The sequence below is a fragment of the Kwoniella bestiolae genome, chromosome 1 (assembly GCF_000512585.2).
Source record: "Kwoniella bestiolae CBS 10118 chromosome 1, complete sequence".
In the NCBI taxonomy this organism is placed as follows: Eukaryota; Fungi; Basidiomycota; class Tremellomycetes; order Tremellales; family Cryptococcaceae; genus Kwoniella; species Kwoniella bestiolae.
Window position 1 is genome coordinate 2,430,541 of NC_089241.1, and position 25,376 is coordinate 2,455,916.

Genomic DNA, 25,376 nt, shown 5'->3' on the forward strand with positions numbered 1-25,376 from the left:
GCATCAATAAAAAAATCATACAGCGGCTCATTCCCATCTGATCGTTAGTGCCACTTGACCACTCGTATCTCCCCACTTTCCATCGAAACGCATTGACCTTTTGTTATCACATCGTCATCATGCTAGTGTTGGACGAGGTACCATCAAAATGCGTCATAACGTCGTGGTATCCATCGTTAAGCACACTACAAAGGGATAGTAAATATAAATATGTAGACAAAGATCCATTTCAATTGTATTTCTCCTCTGCTTTTCATCACATACACCCACCCATGCACCCAGAATGACAAGAACTCGCACCGCCGCAACCCGCAAATCCACTTCCTCATCCTCTTCCAAAGCCAGAGAACCAACCACGAAAACTGCAAATGGGATCACCCAATTGGATCTGACCAAGTCATCCAAGGACGGATCCAAGCCGAAAGAGAAGACAAAAGAAAAAGTAGAAAAGTATATTCCTGATCCCTCAGAGTTTATGGATAATTCGGGTCCTCTCAAGGTTCAGGTGGGCGAACAGACGGTTAAGAGTGATGTGATAAGATTCGAGGCTGATAAGAAGATTATGTCGACTGGGTGAGTACGGTTTGTTGTCACTGTCACTACCTTCCGTATGAACACCAATTGCCTTCTTGTCAATGAGAGGAGGGTCATTGGCTGATATGTTGAGGTCAGATCGTTCGGGTGGAGTGGAAGTAAGAATGGCAAAGTGACGTTGAAGAACGGTAAGAACGTTGATGTTAGTGTGAGTGACCTCTTGCTTTTTGTCTCTGTCAGACAGTTGCCTGAAGAGGGAGTCGGTCGCGCTGATTATCCGCTGCCTTCCGATGTTATACTGCGGTAGATCTCAATCAACGTTGTAGTCCAGAACTCCAGTCCAAGCAAGAGAAAGGCAACAGGGAGTAAAAGTAGGACCGTGAAGGGGAAAGGCAAGGTTGTCGGAAGCAGCAGCAGTAGTAGGGATAGCGACTAGGCTGGGGGACTTCATACCAGTACCACTTCGCATCGAATAGATCCTGGTGTTTTGCTGGATTGGTCAATCATCATGATGAGTAGTTTCTAGGTATATCCGGAGCAAATGTAGGTGGATCATGTATATTTATGGATCATACGGCACTCTTCCCTCGCCGACCCTCCCGACGTCGCTTGATTTGCGCTATATCTGTGTCGCACAATTCCTGTAATCAGATCACGATGGAAAGCCATTATCGTTCGTCTTGCCCTTCTTAGTTTTATCTTGACCTGCTCATATGAACATTGTCCCTTCCTTATCTTTCTCGTCTCCAACATTAACCTTATCTCCTTCAACCTGCCACTCAACCCACCAAGTCATGTGGTTTTAACCCATTCCACCATAGTACGGCGTTTCGGGAATATAACCTGAATCACTCAACCCGCGTCACTCCCTCATAAATTGCTGAAAGTGGTAACTAAATAAGGGATAAACAAGTTGACCTTGGGTGCCGAGTTACCCTTTGATAGTAAACGAGGATTATGAGGGTATGCACCATACATTCCACCGCTCATACAATAACCCCCCGCTACCATTACTATCACCACCATACATTCTCTCTTCACCATACATCCTCATACTCATACTACTCTCATAGTATATCATCTCTACCATACAACCGTACAACGTACAACCACATAACCAAGACACCCCATATACATACACCTATAGTGAGTGACCATTCATCATACATACATCACATCCCAAAAAACATATTCAAAGAGGTATTATACACTCCCATCCTACTCCCCACTCGTGAGAATAATGCATCCCTTCGTTACTATCATTTGAGTCTTCCTCGCTATCATCACTATGGTGGATGACGGTGGGAAGTAATCTAATGTCGGTGAGGGGACGCGTCGCGGAGGTGGAGGTGGTTCATCCTGGTCTTCTCACATTCATCCCATATCTTATTATCCCCCATCGATACGATGGAGAGGAAGATGCATGTTGGATGAAGAAGGCGTGGGAAGGAAGATGAACATCGAGATGATGCATCTTCACCCCACATCTCACTTTACTTCTCTCACATACATACATATCTAACCAAAACATTCCTTACCTCATTCATATTCTATCTACATTCCTTGTCATCATGATCTGTCTCGTCTCACATCCTGATGCATAGTGCTGACCATACCTTGTATTCTTTGTTTATCTTACTCAACTTGTCACTCGAACCCTCTTCCGACTCGTACTTCCCCCTTCTCACCCACCACAGACAATGCCCAAAGTATCCGCCAAAGACACAAAGAAATCCGCCGGCGTCCAAGCCGCCGCAAAGAAGAGAGCTAAGAAGGACCCCAACAAGCCCAAGAGGTGGGTCATTCCCCTCTTCCTCTTCCACCTGATGCGAAGTGCACTATGCTGATCAACATTATAACGCATCTACCCCCGCTCCACAACACTTTTACGATTTACCCCTCATATCGTAACTCGCACCTCACAGAGCCCTCTCCGCCTACATGTTCTTCGTGCAAGATTACAGAGAACGAATCAAGGCTGAAAACCCCGATGCCTCGTTCGGTGATGTTGGTAAGCTCTTGGGTATCAAGTGGAAGGAGATGTCTGCCGGCGAGAAGAAGGTGAGTCATACGATACCCCTACCTCAATTCCTCCATACAGTATACGGAGGTTGACTCTTTCTCGTTCACTTTTGTAGCCTTACGAGGACAAAGCCCAAGCCGATAAAGCCAGAGCCGACAAGGAAAACGCAGCTTACAAAGCCAACGGTAAAGCTGCCAAGAAGGCTGCTCCTGCGTGAGTCCGCGTTCTCTCCCTCTCATCACCGAATCACACGATGGCTGATACCGGTCCGTTTTCGCTTGATGTAGCTCCGACTCTGACGAAGATGACGATGACGAGTAAACGTTTCAGACAATCATAAATCAGAAATCAATGTTATCTAGTCTATAGTTGTCCTTCGCGCGTTTTCTCTTTACTGTCCCTCTCGCTCTTCGTTCCTACTCTCCTCTTCTACTTCAAATGAAAAGGGGTAGTCCTTTTATATACTTCGTTTCGCTGGTTTTATTCGATCAAAGTAACCCCATTATCCTATATATATGAAATATGAATGGGTGTGAATAAGATATGTCTGCGTTGCAAGGCGTGGTATAGCACTATAGCAATATGCTTTTCGACCCAGCCTGTGCATATATGCGTATCAGACGTGTGGAAAACACACGTTTATTCTGTGTGTATAGGTGGTTACCAAAGGAAGGGTTGATGCCACCTGCCACTGCCTCTACATGATATCTCTACCAAAGGAATCCAAAACGAAAAAAAAAGCAGAACGTCATGACCATCATTCTTTTTCCTTTTCTTTCTTCTGCTTCTTCATCTTCACTTCGACTTCCCCAAATATCCCCTCCCCTCCTCTCCTTAACAAACACCACTTGCCGTCTGCTGCTCGCTGGTGTTCACACCCCCCTGAACTGTCTCCTCGTTCACTTAGTCACTAGATCATCGGCACAATGCGAATCACCAAAAAACAATTAGCAGGGTTAGATCAATACAAGTATTCCGGAGTGGACAAGAGTGTATTGTCCAAGCATGTCTTGGGACCATTCTGGACTTGGTTGGTCACTCTGTTTCCTAAGACTTTGGCACCTAACACTGTGAGTTGGGGTTGTTGTCTGTATCTTTGTGTTGGCTCGCTTGTGGTGTAGATGTAGCGAAGGACAGTCACATTAGGCGAAGGGATGGGACGTATCGTCGAGATGACTAGGCCTTGGATCTGAGGAGGATTCAAGTGCACGATGAGCCATGGTTTTGCAGCGAAAGGGGACACTTCTCTGCATTCAACTTGGCGTCGCTATCATATCAGTCACAATCATCGCTAACACCGTTCTATCACTCCGCCAGATAACATTCCTCGGACTCTGCTTCGTCATTACCAATGTCGGCACTTTACTCTACTTTGATATTGGATATGAAGGAAAGGTCTTACCTAGCTGGGTGTACTTATCGTGAGTTGTCTTTCTCCCTCTCCGACAACAGACATCTGTAAAGAAGCGGAAGCTGAATGGGAGAGCCGCTCGTCATGATAGATGGGCGATTGGTCTCTTCGCCTACCAAAGTAAGTCTCTTGCCTCATCAGATCCCTGGGACTAGCTGTACAGACAAGCTGACATTCTCTGATCTCCTCTAGGCATGGACGCGATAGACGGTAAACAGGCTAGAAGGACTGGTATGGCAAGTGCTCTAGGAGAGATGTTCGATCATGGATGTGGTGGGTTTGATCCTCACCTCGTCAACAACAGGAGGAAGACGAAGTCAAACTGACAGGTGCTGTCCTTTGTACCTTGATATAGACGCTATCAACACCACTGTACGTCTTGCTCCAACTCTACCTCACAGCAGTATTACAGCTGACAGCTCTACGATCATCGCACACAGCTCGAAGTCATCCTCTGCGCTCACGCATTGGGATTAAACAGATCATGGTGGACCGTAGCTTCTCAAGCTGCTTCGCTGTGCAACTTCTACGCTTCGACGTGGGTCTTCATGTCTCTTCTCCCCTCCCTTCCGTGATATCATCTCCCGAACGAAATACACCAGGACATATCTCCTTCCAATCAATCGCATCATCTCCCGCTCCTTAAACGACTCAAGCTGATAACCTGACTGACATGCAGATGGGAAGAATACCACACCGGCACACTGTACCTCTCCGCCTTCTCCGGTCCAGTGGAAGGTATCCTGATGATCTGCGTCATCTACCTCATCACCGCCTTCCACCCCTCCGGACCAGGGTTCTGGTCTACCCCGATCCTTACTCCGCTGATCAAAGCTTTCCCTCAATCGTTGGATCTCATCTATCAGATCAACGAGACGTTGGGATTGAAGGGTTATTGGAAATTGGATAAATTGCCTGCGAATGTTGCGTTCATGACGTTCGGGGCGGTTGGTACTGTGGGGAATATCGTTACTTCGTGAGTTGGCTGTTTCATTGAGATCCCAGCCTGGACCTATACAGTCCTCGGCCCTTTTCCATCGTTGCTTCATGGCTTCATAGCCACAATCCTCCTATCCCTGACTTCGCTATCTTCCAAAGACACACGACAAGTTAACAGATTATGTTAACAACACAGCTACTCCAACGTCATTCAAGCTCGTCTCAAGGCCGGTAAACCCATTCTCTCACCATTACTAGGCTACCTCCCATTCTTCACCCACACCCTCATCTTGGTAACATGGTTACACGCCGAATTGAGAGGTGGGGTAAGTTTGGTACATGACGCCAGGTTACTGCCCTTCATCGGATACTGGGGAATGGCGTGAGTATATGACCAGCTTTGTCCGTCTCGTCAGACATAGCCTCAATGAGATGCTAAGCTGATTGCTTAATTTGATATGATAGCTTCTCATACCAAGTCTCTCAATTGATTCTCGCCCACGTCACCAAATCGCCCTTCCCATTTTGGAATGGGATGATGGTATACTCGTTGTTTGGGATGCTCGATGCCAACTCGCTTTGGTGGTTCGGACGGTAAGTCATGTCTTCTCTGCTTGTCAGCCATCTGAACATGGGACTTTCGACAGACCGCTGATAAAATTCTCATATGAATTAGTGAACCCCTTGTTCAAGCTTCGCCCGTAGCTGCCAACGTCTTCATCAGCATGTCGTTCTTTGTGGCTTTGTTCAACTATATCAGATTCGCCAGGGAAGTCATCTGGCAAATGTGAGTTGACATCCAGTTTATCCAAAATTATCAAGAGACTGAATGGCTGTGTTGCAACGTTGCAGAACCGAACACACCGGTATCGCATGTTTCACCGTCCGACACAAGGACGCCAATGGGCAGTGGGTGCAGAACGGCGTTCCTGACAAGAAGGCTCAGTAAGACGCTAAGCGAAGTAGGGCGAGCAAGGTGGAATCGGTAGTGCGGAAGACGATGGATATCGGTTCTGGAAGATTATGCGATTGGAGATGATGAAGATTTGTGGATTGGATCAGTATACCAGAGAACATGGGAAGAGTCGATGATACCTAAATATGATCTGATATACATGCGTAGCTACGAACAGAAGAATGTTAGATATAGATGGTGAGATATACATGATATGGTGGGAAAGAAGAAGACAATACATGCATAGAAGTGATATGGAACAATACTATTTCCACCCTTACGTGGCATTTCCCAACACGAGCAAGTGCGGGTTATCACTCACTCGTCCATGCGAGCTGTGCCTGGATTGAGGATGGAGGTCAAGTTTGATTATTTTCAAAAATTATTCAAACTCATCTTGATTATTTTGACAGACAGGTTACGATTGATCATATCGATAATCCAACTAGACTATCCTTGTTGTAACCCATCTCCTACATCCCTAACCCAACCCACCAAGGCAAGACACCCAAAATGCCCCCACCCATCAAGCTCTTCTCCTCCGTCCCATCCTCTTCCAAACCCAAGAAACTCCCGGTCGAACCCCTCCCTTCCTCATTCTCCGAACCGCAAGCTAAGAAAGCCGTCGATGCGCTGTTGAAGCACCACGAGAAGGTTTCAGCTCAAAAGGAGGAGGAGGAGCTCTTACCGAAGGAAGAGAATGTTTGGTTGGTTGTTAATACGAAGAGGGGGAGTACTAGGAAGGGAGCTATGCCTGTTAGGATGTGAGCTTATTTCTTGTTCGACTTGAAGGGTATATATATGTATATATATATGGGGGAGAGCTTTGAGGGTTCATGGGGTGTACATCAATGGAGAATCTCAATCATTTACTTCAACCATCATGCTCACCCATGTCTTCATCTCCTCCCACATCTCAAATTCATGCTAACTCATACATGCCCAATCAGCCAACTCCCCCACCCCCCTCTCCCACCTCCACCAACCACCTCGATCTGCCTCCTCTCCAAATCCCCTCAGAGGGAATACAAGGACCTCCTATCCAACAAGAACATCAAATTCATCTCGAGGGTCGTAGGTGTTGAGAAATTGAAGGGAAAATTCAAGCCTTTCGAACCTCGTCGAGAACTTATGAGGGACCATGAGATTTTCTTGTGCGATGAGAGGGTGTTGACGCTTATGCCTGGGTTGCTGGGGAAGATGTTCTTTGAGGCTAAGAAGTGAGTTGGGGTTTGACTTTCACGAAGGATCTGGTCGAGATTGGACGATCAGGCGATTTTCATCCCGTTTCGATGAGGGGTAGAAGGAGATGGGATTGAAGGAGCGATCTTATGTGATATGATGATGGAATGTTAGACAACGTCCATGTCGATACGCATCTTGACGAGAACACATGTTGACTGATCACTCTGCCTTCCCCCACAGACAACCTATACCAGTCAACCTGAACCGCAAAGACCTCAAAGCCGAGCTTGGCCGAGCGATCGCTTCAACCTATTTCCATCCTTCTACCGGTACATCCTAGTGAGTTGTCTTCTCTACCAAGAAACATGTCTATCGACTCCTTCAAAATTCCATGTCTTCCATCCCTCCTTTCATCCCCTACCCTTTGAACCCCTCACTGACCAATCCTCAACCTCCAGCTCAATCAGAATAGCCACCCCCTCCTCCTCATCCCCCTCGCAAATCCTCGAGAACCTCCTCGCCTCAATCCCATCAGTAATCTCCAACATCCCCGAAGGGTGGTCCAACGTCCTCTCGGTAGGGATCAAAACCAACACTTCAGTGATGTTACCCATCTGGAACGCCAAGTTGGAAGGCAGGTTTGATAAGTCCGCCGCGCAAAACGGTAAAGACGTGGAAATGGAGGTTGAAGTGCCCGAGGAGCCTGTGGCTGCAAACAAGAAGAGCGAGAAGGAGAAGGAGAAGAAGAAGGTATCAGCTCCAGTAGAGGAGAAGAGGGAGAAGAAGAAATCGTCTACTATCGGATCGGCTAACGTAGCTAGGAAAGCCAAGGGGGAGGTTATTGGTACGCCTAAAGTGAAGAAGACGGTGAAGAAGGGTGTCAAGGCATAGATCCCACAATCTACGTAGTTTACTTGGGATTCATCTGGCAGTCTTCCGGTCAACCTTATATAGCTTAGATAATCTTCTCATATCATTATCGTGTACTTGGATGCATATATACCCTTATATAAGTCAGATTATATGTTCCTACATGTCTGTTCAGTCCAACTAATATATATGATTTATAAGATCTATCAACAAGTGTCATGTCAAGAATCATCAATCCAATACTAAAGAACCTCATCATCCTCTGAACCACTCGCCCTATACTCTCATGTGAAATCAGACAAAACGAATATCCTATCGCTAAAATGCCAGAATCCGGAATAATGTATGTATATAGAAGGTTTGGAGCCTGGAAAAAGGGGTATCATAAATGCCATGTGTGATTTGTGATTTGTATGTATTGATGTGTATATATAAACAAATGCGAAGAAAGAAAGAAACCAATTATTCCCATATACTCCTTATCTAACCCATCCTAGAACGTCTGTCTTGTAGCAGTGACAGGACTCAGCCCCTTAGGCGGCGGACCATTGATCAACATACTTTCTCTGAGTGGTGTGATTCCACCAAAAGGCGTTACAGCACCAGGAGTGACGGGTGCCGATCGATTATGTTTCATGTGAGCTTGAATCAAATGACCAGCAGCGAGGGCAGACATCAGGGACAATTCTCCTGCCATTACCGCAGCGCATATTATCCTGGCGAGTCGCTGGGCGTTGGCTCCGGGGGTGGTAGGGTGTGCACCGGCCACGCCGAGCATTTCTAACATGGCTCGTTGGGGGGAGAGAATGGTTCCTCCGCCGACTGTACCGACTTCGATAGACGGCATAGAACATGATATGAGGAGGTCGGCACCGTCGTTAATTCTGCAACCAATCACCAAATGATCAGTATTGCTATCGAATCTGATACGTTAGCCAGCCCAACTCACGGTTCCATCAATGTCATACAGTTTGACGATTCGACGTTCTGAGCTGGATCTTGACCACAGGCAAGGTACATAGCCTAGCGCCACCACAAAATTAGCGCACCGCATCACACAATACCGTAGGGATCTACTCAAACTCACAGTCAGGATGTTCGCAGCATGAGCATTGAATCCACCGATACTTCCCGCCATCGCACTTCCTATCAAATTCTTCTTGATATTCAAATTGCATAGATCCTTGACGGTCGTCTTGAGAACGCTCTTAACCACATGTCCAGGGACGACAGCCTCAGCCACCACGGATTTACCTCTACCCTCAATCCAATTGATAGCAGCGGGTTTCTTATCCGTACAGTAATTACCCGATAGCGCCAGAACGTGCATATCGGGATACTTCTCCCTCAAGACTTCCAGGGCTTTCTCAACACCTTTGGAGATCATGTTCATCCCCATCGCATCTCCAGTCTGAGTGGCGAATCTGACGTATAACGTTCGTCCTGCCAAAGCACATTCTAGAGTCTGTAATCTTGCGAATCGAGAGGTGGAGTCGAAAGCCGCTTTCAAGATGGAGAAACCTTCTTGGGAATCTATCCACAGTCTTGCATCACAAGCTAAGACGACCGAAGGGAAATCGATAGCGGGTCCTCGAGTCATCGCATCGTGTGTGAGGACAGTTGTTACCCCACCACCAGAGTTCAAGGCTTTACATCCTCTTGAGGTGGATGCGACTAACGTTCCTTCAGTCGTAGCCATAGGAATATGAAGCAATTCGCCATCGACATTTAGTGGACCAGCAATACCGACGGGTAAAGGCATGTACCCAACCACGTTTTCACAACATGCTCCGATGATTTGCTTGTAGTCGTAATCGGCCATAGGTAAAAGACTGTTCTCCAATGTTCGAGTAACGGATGCTCGAGAGATGACTGCTCGTCGGACTCGCACAGCTCGTTCAAGGTTCTTCAACACCTTTTCTAGAGCATACGGAGCAATCTTGCCTTTCTCGACCAACAGAATAATTTCTTCATCCGACAAGTTGTTTGATCCAACACCTCCAGCGTAAATATCGATACATTCTTCGAGGGATCGTCGACCAAAGTGCATAGATTGGAGTGAAGAGCTAGAGTCGGATTTCGGTAATGGCGGGGAGGGTTCAGAGATGATAGGGACGTTCGGGGCCGGTGGGACCATAACTTGACCAATGTTGCCGTTAGGACGTTCATCTCCCTTCGGCGTCTTTTCCCCGTCCTTTACCGCTGCAGGAGCAGGACGAGTGTGATTCGCTGGGATTTTGCCTCGAGGAGTAGCGGATTTGCTGGCTGCCTTCCTCTCCCTGTCACTCTTTTCGGCGGACTCAAAGACGCCCACCAGGATCTGAGCGGCAGCAGCGACTGGGCCTTTGCCACCCATAGAATTGGAAGCGATACCCTTAATCAGATACCCGTTCAACAGAACACTAATACCAAGGGTGACGACGATCCATTTACTGAGCACTGGATCACCAACAAGTTGAGTCCACTCGCTCATGAATTGATCGATAGTGGCCATTCTCGAAGGTGTATAATCTTCGGTTGACACGACAACATTGGTAGCAGGTATTATCTGCACCGCCATGTCGGTCTCTGCGGGTTGATTGTCGTACAATGCTTGTAACATAGGTGAAAGTGCGGGACTTCGAGGGTCGAGCATAGCGCGTGGGGTGACCTGAGGTACGGAATGGGTTGAATGTCGCTTCAAGGCTGTCTGTTCGGTGAGAGTGGTACAGAGGTTGAGGATGTGCAAAGTAAGAAAGGAAACGATGAGGAGCAGCTTGAGTCGGACCATTGGGTTCTTGGGTTGACCATCTGCCTCTTTGGTATTGAATGATTTGCCGGTAGGGGATGGTGAGATAGATGCACCGTTCAAAGATGCATGGCTGGAATTGCGTCGGAGATGCTTGGCTCGCTTGTTACCACGAATGAGCTTGATTCGGTGAACTTCGACCATGACACTGAGGATGGCGACGTAGAAGGAGAAAAGGAAGACACAGTCCACAGCCATGATGAGGGCGGCTACAAATTCGGAAAAGAGATTTAGTAAATGCGATTGGGGTGGATGAAACGGTCGACTCACCAAGATAACAGAATTCTCTCAATCCACCAATACCACTAGCTGCCCCAACACTCAACACAGCGATCTCAAGAGCATAGTCCTTAACGATTCTAACACCGGTCGTCCTGACAGCATCAACAACGATCTTCTTCGCTGCGACGGGTGCAGCCCATCTGACTTGCCCTTCTGCCAGTCTCTGTAATCTTTCTAACGGAGCGAGTTCTTTATGTAGTGTACCAAGATCTAACCCTAGACCAGTCTCGTCAACGATATCATCCACGGGTGACATCTCGGGTGATGTGGGGACAGGAGCAATGTCTGGGTTTTGCAGTACCGCTTTAGCGAGCCAGAAAGGTTTGTCGAAGCCAACTGTAATGACTAAGAAGGGCAATGCTTCTGAGAGGCATATGGGATCGATGGGGACATTGAGCAAGTATGCTGCTAAGAGAGCTACGAGGAATGCGAACGTAGAAGATACCAAAGTGGCCACGGCTATATGTGATGATGGAAAAGAACAATGAATAATTAGCGTTGACATCTTATTGTTCTGAATGTCACATGTCATGAGATGGGAAACTTCGATGGCGGCCGAATCCGATTTAACGATTTATCGCTTTTCACTCACGAAGCCAGAATGAACTTCCTATATTCCTCATACCAATGAACAGGTGCACAAAGACACCATGCATAAGCACATATCCAAGTAACACCACAAAGATGTCCGCAGAATCAGCGTTCTGGAAAAGGAACAAACATCAGCTTATTGTTGGATTCTTATATCACAAAGTCGCGGTGCCTGAGAGTTACTTACCTTTGCCAAATTCCAGAAACGCATACCAAAAGCTCTGACAGCATATGCGAACCATCGCACATTCCTCAACCCGTATAACGCATCTTCGTCCTCCTTCTCGCTTTGGGTGAGACCATCACCAAAGTTCGAGAACAGTCCCGCACCGTCAAAACTTGGTAAGAAGCCCCAGCTGGCGCTTGAGGGAGTAAGGATCCTGAAGGTTGTGTTTGAATCGACAGGAGCGAACGAAGGTAGTTTGCCTAAGCCGTTCAAGTAGGGTAATGTTGGTGTATAAGGTGTGGGAGCTTGCAAGAAGAGTGTGATCACCGATTGAGATGGATGCAGTGGATGCTGGATGAGGGTAGGTTTAATGGAACAATCGAAGCATAACTCCTTGTATGTATATTTTGAACCTCCAAATTCTATACCGAAATCATTCAACAACCAATCCTCCCACTGGTCTGTCAATTCATTCTCATCCTCCTTGACCACGACGATCTGTTTCACCAGTACGACAGCGGCCTTCTCACCCGCTGGGTTACCGCCGATCTTCTCATCAAACACATATCCACCTTCCACCGCGTTCCCTTCTAAGACTTTTCTAAAATCCCCTACGGTGACAGGCTGCCAGTCCTCCCCACTCCACGGCGTAGCAGTATTGAAGTGGTTGGCTAATCTTGAGCTGGTACTTGGCAGACCATATGCTGAATCATCGAGATGGGGTGGGTGGGATAGACGGACGAGATGGACGGGTTTGGGTGGTGGTGAAGCAGAAGGGATATTGAAAAATTCAGATCCTTTGATCGCATGGAGCAGCTGGAAGTAGACGAGTGTGACGACTATGAAGCCTGTCGTAATGACTTCGATGGGGGCGGAGGACGAGATGGAGGAGAGTGAGACGAGGGTGGATCGAAGCATCTTGCGCAGACCCATACTGAAAGTAAGAGCGATCCAAGCGTCAAAGTGGAGCGAGAAAAGATTAAGTGGTCCTGTGAGATCCTAGCCCCTCACTGTCGACACGAACCTGTTGGACAGTGTTGAAAAGGTTCTACAGACGATACTTCTGTTGTGTTGAACAGCAGAAAAAAGTTGAGATATTGACCGATGGAAATAGAAAAATCAAGAATCGGCGAAACGCGATTTCATCCAATAACAAATTAACTTTTGATGTCGTACTTGTCTAGTGTGTACTTATCCGAGGAAACCGCAAGACTGGGATGTTGTTCTCGCTGTTCGACGCGTCGATATGTCAAATGAATATGATGCCCTGCTCGTTGAGGAGACGAGGGGAAGGGACGAAAAGGTGGTGGCGAATGAGAGAAGAGGGAGAGTGCAAGGGTATAAAGAAAGATGATATAAATAACCAATCGACTATTGAACGATAAAAGGGGATTGACCGCAAAAAGGCAAGTGTGGGACGATAAACCTGACTACTACTACGCCTTGAAAAACAGAAACAAGCAAAAATCGTAATTACAATACAAATTTCTGATTAGTCGCATTGTTGATTTGTGGATATCCCCACAGGAATGGTCGATGCACGTGGTGAATAATTCCTAATCACCGATTACGATTTGTTAGTAATGACTCAGGGTTCAAGCCGTGTGAGCCGATCACCCGTGCGCTAATTTAAATGTCCTGGAATCACTCTTTTCATTCTATCATCCCTGATCGCAGTCAGCTCAGCTAGGAGTGGACTAGTACAAGGAGAACCATTTCTACAAGTAAGATGACGTCAAACAGGAATCCAACAGCGTTGCTCGGTCCACTAGCTCCCTCCCAGAAGGATGTATCGGATGCTGCTGTCAAGTTTGCGAGCACGTTTCGGCACAGGAAACGCTGTACCAAGCAAGAGCATCAATTCATGCCATGGCCTTGCACCGTCAACGCGTCAATCGAACGCTGGTAGATAACGTGGATGCTAGTAGCGATTAGTCCGTTGATGCGCCCTCAGGCTTTAATTTGCGCCTCAGTCTCGACTCTTCACATGAAACGATATTGGTAGGGAAACGGTCTTCATAGAGCGTCATCTGTTGATTGTAGTCTCTGATACATGAGCCTCCAGCCAACGGATGTAAGTTCAATATCGACTCCCAGACTGCTTGACCGTATTTGCGCATGTGTGCTTCTTGAGCGTCTGAGCTTATCCCTTCTCGTCCATCTACTCTGGACCGGAGTCTATTTCCATTGTTTGCTCCTTTTTCGGTGACCTCGGCTGTAGCACTAAGTCTACCACGGTAGTAGCTGCACATATCCGATGTTTCATTTCTGTAGTCCTTCCAGTTCATGACACCCACATTGCTTGCAGTCCCGGGACGAATCTTGCTCAACTCTTGACCTGTAAGGCGCACGGACGATAGATTATGAGGATTGATCAATCGGTTCTCATAGAAAATATCTTGGACGTATTGTTCTAAGCTTGCCTCCCAGTCTTCCGACAACGCAACGACGTGATCGAGTTGCAAGCCAGTCCAAACAGTCTCATGATCTTGGACTGGTTCACGTTTTTTCAAGGATTTCTCGAAAGCAGCGCGGAATCGATCAAACTTCAACCAATCCTGCATTGAGCCACCGTCACCTGACTGAATGTACTTGACGAACAATCTACCTCTCGAACCGAGTCGTTGAGGCTCCTCACTTATTTTCTTGGTTCCCGAAGGCGGATGAATACCTCTCACGAGATATGGAACGGCCAACACCGTGAAATTGGTTGATCTTCTCGGATGGTTCCGATATGTAACCACTTTATCTCCTCTTATGTCCCTGGTAAGATCCAAATTGGGGTTGAGCGCACGACAGCTCTTGATCAGCGAAGTGGTATATTCAAATGGATCGTAAGAGGTGACCCTTGACCCTGCGTGTGGATATTTAATCTTATCATCCCACGCACTCAAGATCTCATGCCTAATTGGTCTGTCTGTGTTTTGACTCGTGTTCAATCTGGCAACAGTGTCGGTGACCAGATCTTTCAACCTCTTCAGACCTGTCTCGGTAGCTCGGACGTATTCACCCGGGTAGGAATCAATCCTAAAATCCGACTTGAAACAAGGTTCGAAAATCGGATGAGCCAGTCTTGCCGGACCTCGGAGAGCATTGTCGCAGGCACTTTCCACCGCAGTGGCATAACTGATCAGCTTCTTCGAAAACAGAAACAAGCAAAAAATCGTAATTACAATACAAATTTCTGATTAGTCGCATTGTTGATTTGTGGATATCCCCACAGGAATGGTCGATGCACGTGGTGAATAATTCCTAATCACCGATTACGATTTGTTAGTAATGACTCAGGGTTCAAGCCGTGTGAGCCGATCACCCGTGCGCTAATTTAAATGTCCTGGAATCACTCTTTTCATTCTATCATCCCTGATCGCAGTCAGCTCAGCTAGAGTGGACTAGTACAAGGAGAACCATTTCTACAAGTAAGATGACGTCAAACAGGAATCCAACAGCGTTGCTCGGTCCACTAGCTCCCTCCCAGAAGGATGTATCGGATGCTGCTGTCAAGTTTGCGAGCACGTTTCGGCACAGGAAACGCTGTACCAAGCAAGAGCATCAATTCATGCCATGGCCTTGCACCGTCAACGCGTCAATCGAACGCTGGTAGATAACGTGGATGCTAGTAGCGATTAGTCCGTTGATGCGCCCTCAGGCTTTAATTTGCGCCTCAGTCTCGACTCTTCACATGAAACGATATTGGTAGGGAAACGGTCTTCATAGAGCGTCATCTGTTGATTGTAGTCTCTGATACATGAGCCTCCAGCCAACGGATGTAAGTTCAATATCGACTCCCAGACTGCTTGACCGTATTTGCGCATGTGTGCTTCTTGAGCGTCTGAGCTTATCCCTTCTCGTCCATCTACTCTGGACCGGAGTCTATTTCCATTGTTTGCTCCTTTTCGGTGACCTCGGCTGTAGCACTAAGTCTACCACGGTAGTAGCTGCACATATCCGATGTTTCATTTCTGTAGTCCTTCCAGTTCATGACACCCACATTGCTTGCAGTCCCGGGACGAATCTTGCTCAACTCTTGACCTGTAAGGCGCACGGACGATAGATTATGAGGATTGATCAATCGGTTCTCATAGAAAATATCTTGGACGTATTGTTCTAAGCTTGCCTCCCAGTCTTCCGACAACGCAACGACGTGATCGAGTTGCAAGCCAGTCCAAACAGTCTCATGATCTTGGACTGGTTCACGTTTTTTCAAGGATTTCTCGAAAGCAGCGCGGAATCGATCAAACTTCAACCAATCCTGCATTGAGCCACCGTCACCTGACTGAATGTACTTGACGAACAATCTACCTCTCGAACCGAGTCGTTGAGGCTCCTCACTTATTTTCTTGGTTCCCGAAGGCGGATGAATACCTCTCACGAGATATGGAACGGCCAACACCGTGAAATTGGTTGATCTTCTCGGATGGTTCCGATATGTAACCACTTTATCTCCTCTTATGTCCCTGGTAAGATCCAAATTGGGGTTGAGCGCACGACAGCTCTTGATCAGCGAAGTGGTATATTCAAATGGATCGTAAGAGGTGACCCTTGACCCTGCGTGTGGATATTTAATCTTATCATCCCACGCACTCAAGATCTCATGCCTAATTGGTCTGTCTGTGTTTTGACTCGTGTTCAATCTGGCAACAGTGTCGGTGACCAGATCTTTCAACCTCTTCAGACCTGTCTCGGTAGCTCGGACGTATTCACCCGGGTAGGAATCAATCCTAAAATCCGACTTGAAACAAGGTTCGAAAATCGGATGAGCCAGTCTTGCCGGACCTCGGAGAGCATTGTCGCAGGCACTTTCCACCGCAGTGGCATAACTGATCAGCTTCTTCGCAAAGTCCATATTCGCTTTGCCTCCTAGTGAGCTTTCGACCGCTTCCCGATTCGAGCACTTATTATAATTGCGCCAAAGTAGAGCTTCATCCATTGGGAGCTTCTCGCATTCTATCAGGGTCAATAGATTGGAATATCCTTTACTCGATGCGTTCGGGCAGATGATCCGAGTGTCGGTGAAGTAATCTGGAAGTAACACTGATTGGGTTCCAGCCTGTCGAGGGGCCGATCCTTCATCGTGAGACAAAAGTTGTCGAGTCTTCTCTTTACTGCCTTCCGCCCTTAGCCACCTGTGGTCTTTCCCTCCAAACAGTCGATTGCTAAATCTGGAAAGGATCGACTCGCCGTGCTCCGCTTGGGCTGACTCGTGCATGTTCTCGGAGCGCTTTCGCATGTACGCTTCGTGCGCTTGTTCATCAGATGCAAGCGACGGCGACTTGTCAATCAGGGGGACCGCACCGTGGGAGCAGACATAGGTGGTGGCGACATACGGCTCTCTTAGTTGAGAATCCTTAACTTCTTCGAATCGCATGGTGAGGTCGAGGTTACTGTACCTTAGCGCGTATGCGTGCAAGGCCTTGGAAAGATTTCGTGGGGGGCTCTAACAAGTTCGACAAGTGGGATCGAAAGTGAGATTGCGAGGAGGCGGTGTGCCCGCGAATTCAAGAATGTGCTTGCAAGTCCTATCTATTCGTGTACACTGTGAGGAGCATGAAGTCACAGCGCTTCTCCGAAGCTGTCTCGCTTGGTACGATGACAATGAGAATGTCTCGAATCATCCTTTATCATCTGTCCCTCCTTTCAACCGCACCTACATCATACCCATTCTTGACATGACGTCCGTGGTCAATGGATGAAGTATGACCCTCAGACTTAGCACTCCATGTACATATTTACTGAAGACGTTTGGCTTTTACCTTTTCCCCTCCTGATCTTTGTATAGCAGGGAAAAGGGAAAGATGCCTCCCTTTGAGATCCTCAGGGATGATATTGAAGATTAGCCAGATTGAGACAGGCCGTCTGATATGAACCGCCCTGGTTTATGATTCCAGCAAATGACTGTGATGGGACGTGGTCCTGTACGTGTCAAACCATATCCACAAGAGTGTCTCCTATGAAACCATTCCACTCTCTAAAATCGACAGGAGCACAACATGATAATCGCAAAAAGCACCTCAGTTGACTTCTGGCTGTTTTATATGGGCACAAGCTATGTTCATACCGACTAGAAACGATCCGAACCACAATTTCCCGTACACTGACGACTGGTCAAGCTGAGAGGCCCTCTTAGCCTTATGATTCTGGACCATCTGCGCCATAACCTTTCGACCTCTTCAGCCAGTCCCAATACTGCCTATCAGTAAGCTGTGGGAGCTGCATACCGGTAATTTCCTCTATTTGCTCCGGAAGAGTGTTGATGTACGTACAGTCGGATCCATCCAGTCCTTCTTGCTTCATATACATTTCTGTCTGTTCCTTAAGCTTATCTCGCTTGTCGTCAATATAATTTTGAGTGACATACCACAGATCAAGGTACGATTTGCGCTTGTCATCTTCCTTGTTCGGTGAAGTGCTTTGCGGGACAGAATTCAATTGCTCTGTCAATCTGTTGACGAAACTCGAAATTCTGTCCTGTTTTTCTTGGCTAATGGAGTGTCCGGGCAGAGTTGCCATGCGAACCATTGTCTCACATTTCGGCAGCACGGTGTGACATGTACTGTCAAGATCAGCGCCGTCTTCTGCAGATGCACAGCTAAGCGAGCCAAAGCTACTAGGAAGGTCTCTGAATAGATCTTCGTCCTTACGCCCTGCTTCTTCTTTGACATCAGCAGAGTATCCAAGGTATGCCCCCTTTTTCAAAGCAACGGTGGTCAACACGATCGGCTTGGAGGCTTCTGAGCTGTCGGCATGAAACTCGTCCACCTCCTTTGTATGCTCCTCGAAATCGAAGACACCCTTGTTCGCCCAGTTGTAGAATGAATCGGTATGAACAGAAGATGGATCAGGGTAAGCAGCGGCGTATACCTCCTGCGGAACGTATTTGACATCGAACTGATCGCTTGCTTCTGGATGAGCCTTCTGAAATTCATCCCAGGCCTCATAAAACATTCTCTCTCCGTTATCATACGCACGGTCGTGGTAACGCTTGAGCATGTCTGTCCAGGTTTGACCTCGGGAATGATCGGATGTTTTGGATATCTCCAAAGGGATGAAAGAGTGCTGTCTGATCAGAGGTACAAGTACTTTCCGATCCAGGTCGGAGCTCAGATCTTTCACGTCTTGAGACGGCTCCTCACCTTCATTATAGGTCAATCTAGCAAGCCATCGGCGTCCCGGCCGCTCATCGATCTTCTTGATACCGCTATGTAGATAGCTAGTTCCCATAAATACTGGTTTAGAGCTCCCGGTATCGAGAGAAATTGTTATTGTGAGTTCTGTTCCTTCCGTCATGTCATCGTCCCCCACGAGAGTCTCCGGGGAGCCCCCTGTTCTCGACCAACCAAGATCAGTGCCATGAGGTCCGCATGTCGTGGTGGTGGCTCCTCTGACAGGCAATGGAACGATATCCGTAGCCGGACTTGCCCTTTCTCTCATGTCGTGTAGTGCTTTTATGAATGCTTATTCAGAAGGATCAATTATCTGTCAGTGTTCAGGAACCGCGGATGACAATGATTGCTGTTTGATACAAGGCAACTTGAATGTGGAAGTGCTATGGATGTGAAGTGGCGAAAATCGAATGCAAGCATTATCCGTTCGTTTATGTACATAACAGTCAACTCCACCGCCTCCAGCCCAGTGGCGACCCGATCGGACCGGACCGTATGCACTTACAGCTTCGATGCAATTTGAACAAGAATGATGTAGCGCGACATGCCTTCTGTGAAGTTCCAGATCTGTTCTACTGGATTGTGGAGCAGGCTCATCCATCTCCACACAAGAAGGACCACGCAGCCGGAAAATATTCTGTTTGAAATCGCACAGAGATGATGTGACTGGAGCGTTGTGCTGTAGAACGAGATACCATACCTTCTTCTACAAGCTCGATCCTGCGTGTTATTACTTGCGCGCTATCGGTGCTGCTGTCCCTTTATGGTTCTGTTGGGAACTCTTTGTCGAACCATTTTCCCATTTCCAACTGAAACCGATCGCGTGTAGTTCCAGGCTCAGCAGAAGTTGCCAGAGGTCAATACTGTATTTCCTTCGCCTGTTCCAGTCCAGAACGCCCAAGGACATAATGTGCTTTTTCAGATCACACACAGTCATTGTAGGGGTTTGATCAGCGATCCAGAAAACAATCTTCATTCGAAACCCACCGTGCATAATGAGATCCACGGAGTTTCTCAATGTCAAACCTTTTCCGTTAAACTGTCACTGCGGGCGCTCCGCGATATTGCTGGAAACATCATCGCACAAGTAGCGGAAGATAGGAAAGATGATCTACAGCTTAGCATATTGCTCTTCGAACTCTGAAGACGGAGAAAAGCTGATGCTCAGTCTTGACAATCAGACTAAACTCTCCCAGCTCTCAACACATATGCCTTTCTCTCCCTTCAGGCCTCGGACACCTCTCGATATTCTGCTTCACGTGCGCACACTAACATCCCGAACATTTCCTACATCACCACTGACTATCTTAAGTACATCATGTTTTACCGAAACATATCTTATGTTTTCTTCTGACTATCAATAGTACACGCATTCAACTCGCTTGGTAGAGACTCGCAGTTCACAGTGGCAAGGGCTTCCGACCTCTCGTTTGGCTCACCGCGGATATGGAAGAGCAACGTACCATCTTTGATGACATGCCCAACCAGCTCAGTACCTTCCCATCTCGCACTATTTCCCTTCTCGTATGCAGCCATATCAAGGGGCTTGAAAACTGGATGATCGGTGCTACATCCTTGGATCAATTTTTCCATTGTCTCTTGTTCGACATATCTTATCTTCGATCCATGCCCACTTCCTTTCCGTTGAAGACTGTCCATCTCATCCTTCAGAGTCGCTCGCCAACCTTCTTGCCAAAAGGTCTTCACCGCCTCGGTGAGCTGGCTCAGCATTGTCCCGACCCCCGCGGAAGGGGTGTACTCGAATTGGGTATTTTTGTTTCCACGCAATCGCGTATGAACGGTACGGACAACTCTTTGGCTGTCTACAGGATTGTCTTCAAATGTTGGTGCAGTATAGTTCAAGGCTGCGAGCCTGTTATTGGCTGGAACGATGTTGTAGTATTCGCTGCAACCTCGTCGCTTGACTTCGACACCACTCGTAAGGTAAGCATGCAAGTTCAGAGTTGGGTCTAGTGAAGCGGGATTCCTCGTCCCTAAGGTGTCCTTGATGTTCTCAACAGACGGGATTCCAGCTTTGGCCTCTGCGGTAAAGGTGTTAATAGTGTGGGAGACAGTATTGTCGGGAGCGTCATGACGAGAATCACTAGTCTCAGAAAGAATAGAGAGAGTGTCGGATTTTGTCCGGTTGGCATCGTTTTCCATAACCAGTTGTAAGGCTTTGCTCGGTACAGATGTACTACTCGGGGGGATTTCTTGAGTCATCGTAAGGGGTCAAGTGGGACTCTTCTGGTATTTTATCAAATCTGAACCAACCGTCAATTTGCTGACAATGTTAGTATAGTGCTGCTGTAGTTGTGACAAAGTTAAGTTGTGTGGGAAATCCTCTCAGGGATATTGATTCCGGGTTATTTTGTATCCTCTTATAATCACTGAAAGAAGATAGTTTCAGTGAGTTGCGCCTTCTTCCTGCAGCACAAAGTAGACCCCGAGATATGACCGCAATGACTTGGCCCATCCCTTCATTGCAGTATGGGACGGTCCAGACTTTGTGATCGTACCGGCCTCATGAGACTCGTGGTCGATACATCGCAATGGTCTAGACGATATGCAAAGAAGAAGGCCTGAGTCGGACGATCTCGGTGTAAGGGGCTTGATCGTCCGGTCAAGTGGAATATCTTGAACGAGCTGTTCTAGAACGTCGCGCGTTATGCCTCCATTCAACTGAGACTTCGAACGGGCGGCGATTGAGAAATACGCCCCCACAGCGATCCTTGTGTCCTACATTGACTCTCATTGCGAACAGGGAAACAATGACACTGTGTTGAAAGCCTTCCGAATCAGAGTGGCCGGAGGCATAATTACGTACATATCGGACCATTTGGGTGTGTACTCCTGCTGTAATCTACCTGAAGAGAGTCCGCCACCCTGGCCTCTCCGCTCTCTCGATTGACTGAATTCCTGAAAGGAGACTTGGCACTTTCGATTTAACCTCTATGAAAGTGTAAAGACCTCAATGACCTCAATTCAGCATACCGATTGAGTTCAAACAAAGGAATGTATGCATCCTGCAGTATATTCCTAGAACTCCTCACAACCATCATATAAGGATGGGACTGGCGTGCCTCCTCTGATATCGAGAGGTTTAAAGTAGGGGATCTTCTCATCAACAATCTTGTTCAACTCTGTTTCTTGATCTTCAGTAAGACCCTGTCTCGATCTCGGATTCAATCTTCTAAATTCCACTTGATGGCTGATCTCGCTGAACTCATTGGTCAACACACTTGTGAGTGTGTCCCAATCAAGGAATCCCCAATCTTGAGCTGACAAAAGATCGAGTCGTGAATAATCCCTTCCTGACATGGCGTGTACCTCGAACAAGTCATTGTCAATTGTCCCACTCAGATTACCCTTGACATTCTGAGCGATCTCCGCCAGTTTCTTCTCCCTTTGGCTGATCTTCTCATGTTGAGTCCTGATGTAAACCTCTGACCGCTCAGAAACGAGCTGTAAGTCAGAATTACAATCGAAAAATCCTGGATCAGGTGTAGTATCGAGTGGTCCCTCCAGTCGGGTCTGTGAGTCTAACGCTCGATACAAGCCCGAGACTGATCTTTTCCAGATGTTGCTTAAATCAGCATTTGCGGCGTTGTTCTTTATTGGATCATTGCAAGGAACGGGGAACACGGCCACCCCAGTTTCAAACTCGGGGAGGAGTTTGATCTCTTTGGTGCACTCCGTCATAGCTCTATTGGGATTTTGAGGGGCATATGCATTGCCCACAACTAGCCATAGGGAAGGTTTAGCCACGTTAGCCAAAGTTATCTTGAGAAGCTCATCCCGACATTCCTGATCGCTTTCAGGATCCGTCAGATTGTCGTTGAGCAGGAGATACCTCTTGGAGTCATCATCCAGTTCATCGAAACGCGTCACTTGGGTCGATATCTTTGAACCCAATGGATGGTTCTGCGTGATCAGGCCGGCACATGTTGTAAGATAATTCAAGAAACGGGAGTGCATCTCTTTCTCATAGGATTTGTAATTCGCGAAAGTTGACCAGGTCGTTGCGGTATGTGACGGGTCCACGTTCCCTCTCGTCTTCTTCAGATTTGGTGATCATGGCTTGAGCATCGGGACTGAGACTCTGAACGCTACTGTCGAAATGGGTGGTTATCAGACTTTTTGACACCATGATGTGCGGTCAAAATGCGACTTCGGACTATAAGTCTAAATGTATGCTTGAGAAGTTGCACCGAGGTTATACTTTAGTATAGTGTAGAGGCGCAGGAAAGATTTGGGATAGGTGGCAAGATCGAATTGACTATTAGGAACTCTGCAGACACGAGTGAAGCGGGGTGCCTACACTGCAAGGCAATATAAGGTATAACTGTTTGAGTCGCCAACGGAGAACCAAATGTATTGCCCTTCCTTTTCCGGTGATGGCACCTTCTTTTGACACGATCTGCACCGCATTTTCTCTAGTAGTAAAGGAGAGCATGGGCTCGGTCTGCCTCTAAGCCAAGGAGGTATCAGAAAGGAACATCCTGCGGCTGTTTTTGGCTTAATCCGATGTGTGGCGGATTTTGATGATCGTTGGACAGTACTGGACAAGAAATTGCGAGCAGGTCATTGAATATGATGATTTACGGTAAGCGGGTGCAACTGCCATGTGTCAATGGACTCTAAGACTCTTTGGTGTTATGATCCTGTGCATCCTCGATATACGTAAACCACGTTCGAACCGCAATCCTCTGTTCTCTTCGGTGATGATCTTTCACCTTGTCATAAGTCTGAACGGCCGGGTTTATGTGTACAGGTATCAAACAGTAGTCGAGAGAAGTCATGCGCATATCCCTAAGTCTCTGTGGGGTCAGAATATGGATCGGAGGACGAGAGATGACCATGGTGAAAGCTAAGGAACTCACCTATATCTTGTTGTTCATCGGCGCTAAGGTTTTGCCTGAAATTCTCAGGTAGTCTCCCAGCACCCGATTGATCGATCATTCTCCGAGTGGCCAATTCGTCAACGACAACCCTCAGATCTCTGGGAAGATTGCGCCAGTTCACATATCCCCGAAACAGGGCTAAATCACGTTCGGACTGGAAGTACTCCCTTCCCGATAACGTACAGACTTTGAACAGCTCTTCGTCCTCGGGATTTCTGATCGTACTCAAAAACCTATCCAACCTGGTTGAGAACTCTTTGTCTGTGGCGTTGATTTTAATATATTGCGAATTAACGAACTTTGTCCTCGATGGCTCATCCCACAATTCCGAAAGCTCGTTATTAAAACCCGACGCTGACTCCGGGCGATCTTCAGCTCTGAAGTATAGATCTTTGGACTGCGATTTCAACCTTTTCCTGAATGCTTCCTGCGCCGCTGAAACCCGTTCGCTCTTGGTACGATCGTTCGAAGGATACAAGGGTATATGCAAATAAGTGCACAGATCAGGCACTAAGTCTGGCTCGCGGGTATCGACTGTATTCGCCCGCAGTTCCGCCCAGGTATGTCCCAAGACAACCCACAGGGAAGGCTTCGACACGTTCTCTAAACGTCTCTTCAGATCTTTGTCGGCAAGGTTGTCCCCCGCTTGGGACTCTTCTATGAGTTGTCCGACTATCGGCCAGTTTCTCATACGCTTATCATCCTCACCCAGTTGATCCCACGTTTTGACGTTGCTCTTGATCTGCTCCCTCAACGGATGGTTCTCGACGATCAGTTCAGAACATTTCGTGATGTACTTCTGGAATGCTTGGTTGAGTTCCTCGTCGTAAGCTTTGTATTCCTCGTACGATGAGTTGACATTCAACCTTGTCTTCCAATCGTCACAGACGGCCATTTGATTCTTGAGAAACTCTTCATTCTCCTCACTGATGTTGGTCTGAGTGACTTCTGGGTCCAGTACTGAGGGAAGGTCCCTTCCGCCACTCGCTAGATGTTCGACACAGTCTAGAAATTTCGTTCGCAGACCCAGCAAAGTATCACGTCTAAATGGGGATGGGTGTCCACGGAGCCGAGGCATCGTCACGTATGATTCGTGATACTGGGGACCTCTTACCTCCCATATCGGGTTCCCCTCTGGGTTTCCTGTCAAAGTTGGTCGAGGACCAGTAGGAACGTGAACGAAAACGTCATGGTGGTACGTCACATCACCGTATCGTTTTCTGTCACGTTCAGAATCCTCGACTAGCTGTCGGGCATAGTCACTTTGACCTCGAGTATCCGGCATATCTAGTACGTGTCTGGTGATGGCGATCAAGTCACAACACAGTTTGGAAGGAGACGTGCAGATCTGCAAGTGTTACAGGTGGTGTGGAATGTCAGAAATGATGAAATGAAGATGAAGATAAAGCAAGCGAACTGAAGGGGTGGCGAGACCCCTATATATATCTAAATCATCAAAGCCGCTTTGGAGTCGTTAACGATCGATGCAGAGTACAGTGCTACTGAAATCTGGAAACACCTTTTTCTGTGCATGTCCTTTGTTTCAACCGAATTTCGAAGACATG

The 25,376-nt window shown here is 47.4% G+C and overlaps 11 protein-coding genes across 11 annotated transcripts; 4 read left to right on the forward strand and 7 right to left on the reverse strand.

Annotated features, from left to right (window-relative positions):
• Positions 1-283: 283 nt before the first annotated feature.
• On the forward strand, positions 284-970 carry I302_100921 (uncharacterized protein; the record flags this gene model as incomplete). Its single annotated transcript, XM_019190934.1, has 3 exons — positions 284-573; positions 673-742; positions 842-970. The coding sequence occupies 3 exons, from the start codon at positions 284-286 to the stop codon at positions 968-970; spliced, it is 489 nt and encodes a 162-aa protein (XP_019047682.1).
• Positions 971-2,234: 1,264 nt separating this feature from the next.
• I302_100922 (non-histone chromosomal protein 6) lies at positions 2,235-2,878 on the forward strand (the record flags this gene model as incomplete). The annotated part of the gene is made up of 4 exons (XM_019190935.1): positions 2,235-2,329; positions 2,460-2,595; positions 2,673-2,770; positions 2,845-2,878. The coding sequence occupies 4 exons, from the start codon at positions 2,235-2,237 to the stop codon at positions 2,876-2,878; spliced, it is 363 nt and encodes a 120-aa protein (XP_019047683.1).
• A 605-nt stretch (positions 2,879-3,483) lies between these two features.
• On the forward strand, positions 3,484-5,856 carry I302_100923 (uncharacterized protein; the record flags this gene model as incomplete). The annotated part of the gene is made up of 11 exons (XM_065869173.1): positions 3,484-3,627; positions 3,875-3,978; positions 4,060-4,088; positions 4,161-4,241; positions 4,324-4,340; positions 4,409-4,506; positions 4,648-4,944; positions 5,104-5,289; positions 5,373-5,501; positions 5,584-5,694; positions 5,760-5,856. The coding sequence occupies 11 exons, from the start codon at positions 3,484-3,486 to the stop codon at positions 5,854-5,856; spliced, it is 1,293 nt and encodes a 430-aa protein (XP_065725245.1).
• A 519-nt stretch (positions 5,857-6,375) lies between these two features.
• On the forward strand, positions 6,376-7,938 carry I302_100924 (uncharacterized protein; the record flags this gene model as incomplete). Its single annotated transcript, XM_019190937.1, has 4 exons — positions 6,376-6,626; positions 6,813-7,082; positions 7,288-7,386; positions 7,506-7,938. The coding sequence occupies 4 exons, from the start codon at positions 6,376-6,378 to the stop codon at positions 7,936-7,938; spliced, it is 1,053 nt and encodes a 350-aa protein (XP_019047685.1).
• Positions 7,939-8,410: 472 nt separating this feature from the next.
• On the reverse strand, positions 8,411-12,677 carry I302_100925 (hydroxymethylglutaryl-CoA reductase (NADPH); the record flags this gene model as incomplete). Its single annotated transcript, XM_019190938.2, has 6 exons — positions 8,411-8,801; positions 8,867-8,940; positions 9,005-10,914; positions 10,976-11,446; positions 11,580-11,691; positions 11,766-12,677. The coding sequence occupies 6 exons, from the start codon at positions 12,675-12,677 to the stop codon at positions 8,411-8,413; spliced, it is 3,870 nt and encodes a 1,289-aa protein (XP_019047686.2).
• A 998-nt stretch (positions 12,678-13,675) lies between these two features.
• On the reverse strand, positions 13,676-14,942 carry I302_100926 (uncharacterized protein; the record flags this gene model as incomplete). The annotated part of the gene is made up of 2 exons (XM_065869174.1): positions 13,676-14,849; positions 14,923-14,942. 2 exons carry the CDS (start codon positions 14,940-14,942, stop codon positions 13,676-13,678), a joined length of 1,194 nt encoding a protein of 397 aa, XP_065725246.1.
• Positions 14,943-15,370: 428 nt separating this feature from the next.
• On the reverse strand, positions 15,371-17,112 carry I302_100927 (uncharacterized protein; the record flags this gene model as incomplete). Its single annotated transcript, XM_065869175.1, has 2 exons — positions 15,371-15,661; positions 15,736-17,112. The coding sequence occupies 2 exons, from the start codon at positions 17,110-17,112 to the stop codon at positions 15,371-15,373; spliced, it is 1,668 nt and encodes a 555-aa protein (XP_065725247.1).
• Positions 17,113-17,873: 761 nt separating this feature from the next.
• Positions 17,874-19,175, reverse strand: I302_100928 (uncharacterized protein; the record flags this gene model as incomplete). The annotated part of the gene is made up of 1 exon (XM_019190940.1): positions 17,874-19,175. One exon carries the CDS (start codon positions 19,173-19,175, stop codon positions 17,874-17,876), a length of 1,302 nt encoding a protein of 433 aa, XP_019047688.1.
• A 1,070-nt stretch (positions 19,176-20,245) lies between these two features.
• On the reverse strand, positions 20,246-21,130 carry I302_100929 (uncharacterized protein; the record flags this gene model as incomplete). The annotated part of the gene is made up of 1 exon (XM_019190941.1): positions 20,246-21,130. The coding sequence occupies one exon, from the start codon at positions 21,128-21,130 to the stop codon at positions 20,246-20,248; it is 885 nt and encodes a 294-aa protein (XP_019047689.1).
• An 816-nt stretch (positions 21,131-21,946) lies between these two features.
• On the reverse strand, positions 21,947-22,885 carry I302_100930 (uncharacterized protein; the record flags this gene model as incomplete). The annotated part of the gene is made up of 1 exon (XM_019190942.1): positions 21,947-22,885. The coding sequence occupies one exon, from the start codon at positions 22,883-22,885 to the stop codon at positions 21,947-21,949; it is 939 nt and encodes a 312-aa protein (XP_019047690.1).
• Positions 22,886-23,719: 834 nt separating this feature from the next.
• I302_100931 (uncharacterized protein) lies at positions 23,720-25,096 on the reverse strand (the record flags this gene model as incomplete). The annotated part of the gene is made up of 1 exon (XM_019190943.1): positions 23,720-25,096. One exon carries the CDS (start codon positions 25,094-25,096, stop codon positions 23,720-23,722), a length of 1,377 nt encoding a protein of 458 aa, XP_019047691.1.
• Positions 25,097-25,376: the final 280 nt, after the last annotated feature.